The sequence below is a fragment of the Octopus sinensis genome, linkage group LG4, assembly GCF_006345805.1.
Source record: "Octopus sinensis linkage group LG4, ASM634580v1, whole genome shotgun sequence".
Classification (NCBI taxonomy): domain Eukaryota; kingdom Metazoa; phylum Mollusca; class Cephalopoda; order Octopoda; family Octopodidae; genus Octopus; species Octopus sinensis.
In genome coordinates this window covers 6,843,764-6,851,136 of record NC_043000.1, presented here as the reverse complement: position 1 = coordinate 6,851,136, position 7,373 = coordinate 6,843,764, and the positions used below count along the sequence as shown (strand labels likewise).

At 34.1% G+C, this 7,373-nt stretch overlaps 1 protein-coding gene across 2 annotated transcripts in view; it reads left to right on the top strand.

Moving 5' to 3' along the window:
• LOC115210238 (endoplasmic reticulum junction formation protein lunapark-A) overlaps positions 1–6,963 on the top strand; it is a 100,366-nt gene extending 93,403 nt beyond the window's left edge. For both annotated transcript variants that reach the window (XM_029778712.2, XM_029778713.2), the window contains 3 exons: positions 1,166–1,333; positions 2,448–2,591; positions 6,146–6,963. In XM_029778712.2, the coding sequence (XP_029634572.1) occupies positions 1,166–1,333; positions 2,448–2,591; positions 6,146–6,384 (551 nt within the window). In that variant the 3' untranslated portion in view covers positions 6,385–6,963. The remainder of the gene's footprint in view (positions 1–1,165; positions 1,334–2,447; positions 2,592–6,145) is intronic.
• The last annotated feature ends 410 nt before the right edge of the window (positions 6,964–7,373 follow it).

Below are 7,373 nucleotides of genomic sequence, written 5' to 3'. Positions count from 1 at the left end.
CCGTCTCCTCCTTCACTTATCTCTGCTTATGATAACAACCACCTGCTCACAATACTTTTACATATTTTCATCTAATTTTCACCACTGATTTAAACCATCACAATTCCTATAAAATATCTAATGTTTCTCACATCTTGCGACCCTATTTTAATATTTTTGTTTCTATGTCATCAACATTGAATTGAGATTTGAGGAACTTCATAAATACCATAAAAATATTTTTTTAATCTTTGAAAAAAGAAATAATTAGAATATTTTGTATAATTTGAAATTAAACTTCACTTCTTTGTGTATATGTATTACTTTAATTTGGTTTAAACAGTAATTAAAATGTTTTAGCTTTTTGTCTTGTGATTACCTCTTGTATCTCCAACTGTGAACTGCTCATCAGTTCATCTTTTCACAGTTCTGTAGCATATCAGTTTTTCTATGAAATAGGCTCTCACTCAACCCTTCACCATTTCTAAAGAAAAGGACACTGTGGGTGCTGTTCTCACAGCACAGCATGATGAGCAGTTCTCTGTGTGAGTGTGTGTGTGTGTGTGTGTGTGAGAGAGAGAGGACTCTGCCTTAGCATATTTGATTCATACTTTATCAACCCTAAAAGTATGATGACAGGATGAAAAGAGCAGCGTTGACCTGCAATTTGAACTGAGAGCAAATACAAGGCATTCTATCTGCTGCTTTAATGACTCTATCAATTCCTGGTCTTTAATTAAATTTATTTGTTGATGTCTAAGCAAAATTTTAGTTTGATTTTCATAAGATTTCATAAAGTATGTTTTGTATTTTGAAATCTTGTAGTGTATTCCGGTAGGATTCTGCTATTAATTTCCTAATTAATAAAGGTAAACAGTGAAGATCAATGACTAAAAAGAAATCAATGAATTGGTCTCAAGAGTGTAACTATAGACTTCAATGATAAATGTAACTAATTATATAAGGAAGTGAATAATTAATTAACAATGAATGAGTTGATTGATAGGATCCTACCAAAATACAACATGTTGTTGTTGCAACTGAGGTTTCAAATGAAATTTCATGGCTAATGTCTGTCTGTCTGTCTGTCTGTCTATCTATCTATCTGTGAGTCTATCTATCTGTCTGTCTGTCTGTCTATCTATCTATGAATAAAAGGTATGTTTTATTTATTTATTTGTTCTAGGTCCAGGCCCTCCAATTCCAAGGCCTGTACCGCCAAGAGACAGGACAACTTTTGACAAACTTGTTGACTATGTAGTCGGTGAAGGGCCCCAAAACAGATATGCTCTGATATGCCGCTACTGCCATTCCCATAACGGAATGGCAATAAGAGAAGAGTTTGAATTTATAAGTAAGTTTAGTTCATAGCTTATTCAGTTTGCCACAACCATTTTATCAACTCCCCCCCTCATTGGATTATTCCTTTTAGAAAGGTAGATTACTCTGCTCCCTCAATCACTCTTCACATATATGATTAATTGATTTTTTTTTGTTTTTCATTATAAAAGTAATTATCCTAGGAATTCTCTTCTATTTCTGGCTGAACAAAATTCCTACCTTTTATTTGTATTATTCTGACTTTGAATCAGATAATACTAATATATATTTTTCTGTAACTTCAACTTTTTGTGATGAACAATAATTCACATCAAGTGCGTAAACAAATTTTCAAGTCAGTTTATTTATTTTATGCTTCAGATAAGTTATTCCCTCACTAATAAATATGTTTTCAGTCTAATGATCTCATCTTTATATTTCTGCCTTCACTGTATTTTGGATTGGAAACTGTTGCATAATGAATAAAAACAATATAAAAATTTTCAGTTCAGTTCTAGACAATGGATACATGATAAATCTTGTAAAATTGGATATTTATTGTATGTATTTAATCTTATCACCTATTCATCTTTGATTATGAAGGACAAAATCTTTACTACTAGTTACAGTTTAGGATTAGCCTGCAAGAGTTCTGAGCTGGTACCACATAAAAACACTGGTGCTGGTGCCATATTAAGAGCACCCATCACACACTGTAAAGTGGTTGGCATCAGGAAGGGCATCCAGCCATAGAAATCAAGCCAAATCAGACTGAAACCTGCTCTCTGGGTGCCAGCTCTGGTCAAACCATCCAATCATTGTCCAGCATGGAAAACAGATGTTAGGAGGATGATGATTCAGCTGGATTCAAAACACTCATAAATTATGAGATAGAAACACCTGGTCACCTTGTCACCTGGTCACCTTGTCACTTGCACTCTTAAAAATACAGCATGTGACTGATTTGTCTGTTATCGCTTTTTGAGATGAAAGTAACCAATCAAGTGATTGCTTACAAATTAACGTTTACTTGAAAAAAATTTCCAAGGTTTAGAGCTGAGTTAATTGTCTTATTACATGACTCATTCTGAGTTTCTCCTAAAAATGCTTAAGTTTTTTTTCATGGTGTTTTATGTTTTATTTTATAGGCTTTCGGTGCTGCTACTGTTACTATTTAAATCCAGCCAAAAAGCAACGGCCTCAGGCACCAAAACTTGATCTTGTATCACCTCAGCCATCGCTGTCTAACCCAGCTCTTCAAGCACCAGAATCAAAATTGAGTTTAACATATGGTAAATATTGTTTTCTTTTCTATTATATTCAAAGCTTTTATTTTCCCTTTCATCTTCAGTTAACTCTTGAAGCCTGAAAGTCATCATCTACATTTATTATGGAAAGTTGTTGTACAGGAAAAATTTGAAATCCAGAGAGATACTACTTAGAATATCAAACTTTCAGCATCCACAATATTCTGTCTGTTAGAGGAATGTCAAATGGTTTCTGTATTCTTGAAGAGTGGACAATGTACAATAATTAAAAGTTGTATCAATGTTTAGTTCAATTACTGAAGTATTTTTTACCTGATAAATTTGTCAAATATGATTAGGGTATGGTAAATAGTTGTAATATAGGTTGGGTAAGAAAATGCTTGTGTCCTCATAATTTTGTGTATCATGTATGAATGTATATATGTGTTTATATCACTTGGTCTTGACATTGCATGATAGTTATAAATGAATATAATCTTCTATGAAAACATGTCCAGCCACAAGGAAATATTACCTTGCTTGGAAAGGTAGAAAATAGGCCTCAGTGTATTCCAACTGACCCATGCAAGCATGGAAACATGGACATTAAAATGATAATGATGATTATTATCATGACCTTCTGCATGAAGATTATAGCAAGAAATGGGGTATTTGGGGACTTTTTAAAGATTGCAATAACACGTTTATTGGGGACGGCTTTTGTGAGCATTGTATTTGATTGTTAGTTTCCACATTCTTGTTAGTTCACTGTGTCGGTAGGAATTAATTGTAGTTCAGCCCTATGTCAACTCTTGCTGAGCAGACATATGATAAGTATTTTAGACATGACTAAAATGACTAAAATTATTGCATAATTCAATTTTCTTTTTTTTTAAGATGACAGGGAGAATTGGCTGTTAGTTTTAGCAAGTCAAGCAATTTCACTCAAAGAGTCTCCTTGTTGATTTGCTATTAAGTCTTTAGCATTCAGGTTATTCTATCAAATGTAACCCTTATTTATTCACATTGTTTAGAATTTATCCTATATTATCTTATAGCCTTGAGATTTTGATTATGTGACTGTGCATTTTTAGACTAACATTGCAGGGTAAGTGTGAGATGCTTGATGTAACCAGTTTGAGCATAAAACAGGAAGAATATTTTGGCCAGATATGGCCAGTTTAAATGCTATATTAGAATTGTGATATCTTGTAACCCAAGGTGTCTTTATTTATATTGAATTCAGTTAAGCGTAGTGAGGTTACGTTTGATGGGAATAGGGTTATGGTCTGAGCACTACAATTATGGCCCAGGTCCATATAGTCTATAGCTTGGTGCTGTAAGCTCACAAAATGTTTGTCAGTTTTACAGTATTTCTGTATGAGTATACCTCCACATGTTACTTGTTTTCAGCTAAGGTTCGATAATTGAGAGTGATTCAGCCTTTTAGGTATATTAGATGTGTGTATATTGTTTCTTTTAGGCCCCACAGTTTGTGAGTATTTGTTTGTATAATCGCTTCTCTTCCCTTAATGTAAATGCATTAGCTTTAAAGTAAATTATAATGAATAACAACGTTCTCATACAAGTTGTTGACACTTAGACAGCTTGTTTATGGTGGAGCTAAAAAAGAATCCTCTCTACCCTTCCACCATTTCTCTGTTCCTTGTTTTGCTATGATTTTTACAGCTGGATGCCCTTCCTATCTCTAACCACTTTACAGCATGGATTGGGTAGATTTTATTTCTGCCATAGATAATCTCTCTGGTGCTGGTGGTACAAGAGGCTGTCTATGGCAGGGTAAAGAGCCCACTCTATCCTCCCTTCATTTATTTGTTCCTTTTTCAGTATGAGTTTCATAGCTGGATGCTCCCCATATCCCCTAATATCAACTTTACACTTAAAAGAGTGCATTTTATTGTATCACAAGAGTGATTGACTTCTTCAGTATTATATATATGTTGCTTAAGTAAAATAACTGAAGTCAACTACTTTTAATAATAATAGAACTTGTTTTTAGCTAATATTTTGTAATTGAGAGTGACTCTACCTCTTAGATGTACTCGATGTGTGTATATTGTTAAGAAGTCAAAATAATCTATAATAGGACAAAAATGTGTGTGTTTTTGCATATTTCATCCATGTTAGATGGATGAAATGCTGCTGTGCACTGGATCTGTCATTTCACTGCCTAAATAATAATAATAATCCTTTTTACTATGGGCACAAGGCCTGAAATTTGGGGGAAGGGTATAGTCGATTACGTTGACCCCAGTGTTGCATTGGTACTTAATTTATCAACCCCGAAAGGATGAAAGGCGAAGTCGACCTCGGCAGAATTTCAACTCAGAATGTAAAGACAGACAAATTGACACTAAGCGTTTTGCTTGGTGTGCTAATAATTCTGCCAGTTTGCTGCTTTCTCAATAATAATAATAATAATCATAATGATAGTAATGATAGTAATGATAGTAATGATAGTAACTGCCTTTTTCATCTTGAACCAATGGTAAGAATCTAGTTAAATGTGAGTAGTTATTCTTTTATTCACTAATACTCGTTTATTCTATTTGCACTAATTTTCATGATTGAAAAAAAGAAATATTCCTTCCATATTATTTTAGTAGTTTCACCATTGTACACCAGTCATACCTTTAAGGGTTTTAGTTGATTATAGGGACCCCAGCAGACAATGTCTACTTCAGTATGAATATGAAACTAAATGCCTCAACATCTTTTCGTTCAGCCATTCCTCACCATACACACACTTGTAATGGGATCCATGCAGGTATCCATTGGCAAACTTCATTCACCAGGTATATTAGTTGCCTCATAGTTTTGGTAGAAAGACATTTACCCAAGGTGCTATGAACTGGGATCAGTTGATCAGATTTGCTGGCAAGCAAACTTTTTGATGCAAGCAGTCACGTTTACTCTTCTGGTTAAATGTTTAGTGATAGAAATATATCCCTGACAATTCTTTTAAGTTACTGTATTTCTTGAACCTTCTAACCAAGAGAATAGGGACAACAAGAGAAAGAAATGCAAAATAGTAATTAAAAGATTTAAAAAAAAACTCTTTAGTAGCTTAATTATTCACATTGTTTTGAATGAACCATACATTATTTTGTACTTTGAAATTTTGATGAGGTAACTGTAAATTTTTAGAATAATATTGGTGTAAGGGAAGGTGGCAAGCTGGTAGAATTGTTAGCACGCTGGGCAAAATGCTTAGCAGTATTTCGTCTGCCGCTACATTCTGAGTTCAAATTCCGCCAAGGTCGACTTTGCCTTTCATCCTTTTGAGGTTGATTTAATAAGTACCAGTTACGCACTGGGGTCGATGTAATCGACTTAATCCATTTGTCTGTCCTTGTTTGTCCCCTCTATGTTTAGCCCCTTGTGGGCAATAAAGAATTAAATATTGGTGTAAGGGGCCAGAACTGGCCAGTTTGAAGATGAAACAGGTCGAATATCTTGGCTGGATTTATGCCAATTTAAATGCTAAAGAGTTAAGCAAATTCAGGTAATGTGATTTTTAGAATTAAAATTTTTTTTTTTTATGTGGTTATATTGAAATGGATTACTTTTGCTTGCAGAAAAACATAGTACGAGTTCAGGGCCAGAGAGTGATGAAAGCCATGAAGAATCGGAGATGTCCATGGGCAGTAGTAGCAGGAAGGATGAAGAGAAAACTTCTGAAAACGACAGGAATGCAGAGAAGAAGAGCGATGACGAAAGTCTTGCAAATATTACCAATATCACTGAAGAGGAAAACCCTGTAGAAATGGATGTTCCTGATGAGAACATCAACAAAGAAGATGAGGACCTTAGCTGAGGTTCAAGAAGAAGAAGAAGAATAGACAGAGAAAAGATTTGTTTGAAATTTGGATTGATCAAACCAGATTTTCATTTTATTATTAATCTTTGTTTCCCCCCCTTGTACTTTATTGCACTGCGTTTGGTGCTTCTCGGTAAATAACAAGAAATCCAACTGTTGCCAATACAGGATTTCTAGTCCTGCTAATCAAAATATTGGGAGTGAATTCTTTCTATGAATTTATACTGCTGTGCTGTCAAAACAACAATCCACATAGTTTTGTTATCTAAAACTACCCTGACTAGCCTTATGTTATTTATTAATGTTTTTTTTTTCTTCTGTTTGTTTTGTTGGTTTGCTACAAGACATTACGGGGAAACAACCGAATGAAATTGGTTTTTCTTTGTAAATAAGGGGAGTAACTCTCAGCTTGAAGAAAAAATGCTAAAAATGTGCAAGGGACACAACTCTTAAAATGGACACTGATCGTTGTAATTTTATGTCATTTTCGGAAGTTTTTCCCTTAAAGAATAGTTTTCAATATAAAACAAAAAAAAAAAATAAATAAATAAAAGTACTGAAAGATTTCTTTTATCATTTCATTAACTTGTAATCTTGTACGATGTTATGTTGTGATTGGTTATGTATTCTATAAACATGGTGCTGTCTTTCAACCCTTGAATGCCTTAACTGATGTTCAAGACAGTCAAAGGATTTACTTCCCTGTCAAATACTGATATGATAATCCTTAAACATCTGTTTAGGGATTTCTATCATCAACATTACTTACTGTGTTAATTTCAGTGACCTTAATTCCAATCTTGTTATATGGGATTCAATCCATGCAGTTGTTTACCTAATGTGCAATCTACATTTTGGTCAACTGTTTTATTAGTGATTCCGTCTCACCACAGGACGTCTCTACTCCTACCCTACCCTTGAACCTCTCCAGAATCTAAAGAAATTCCCAATCCCCCGTCTTCGATAACCACCATCGCCATATATAA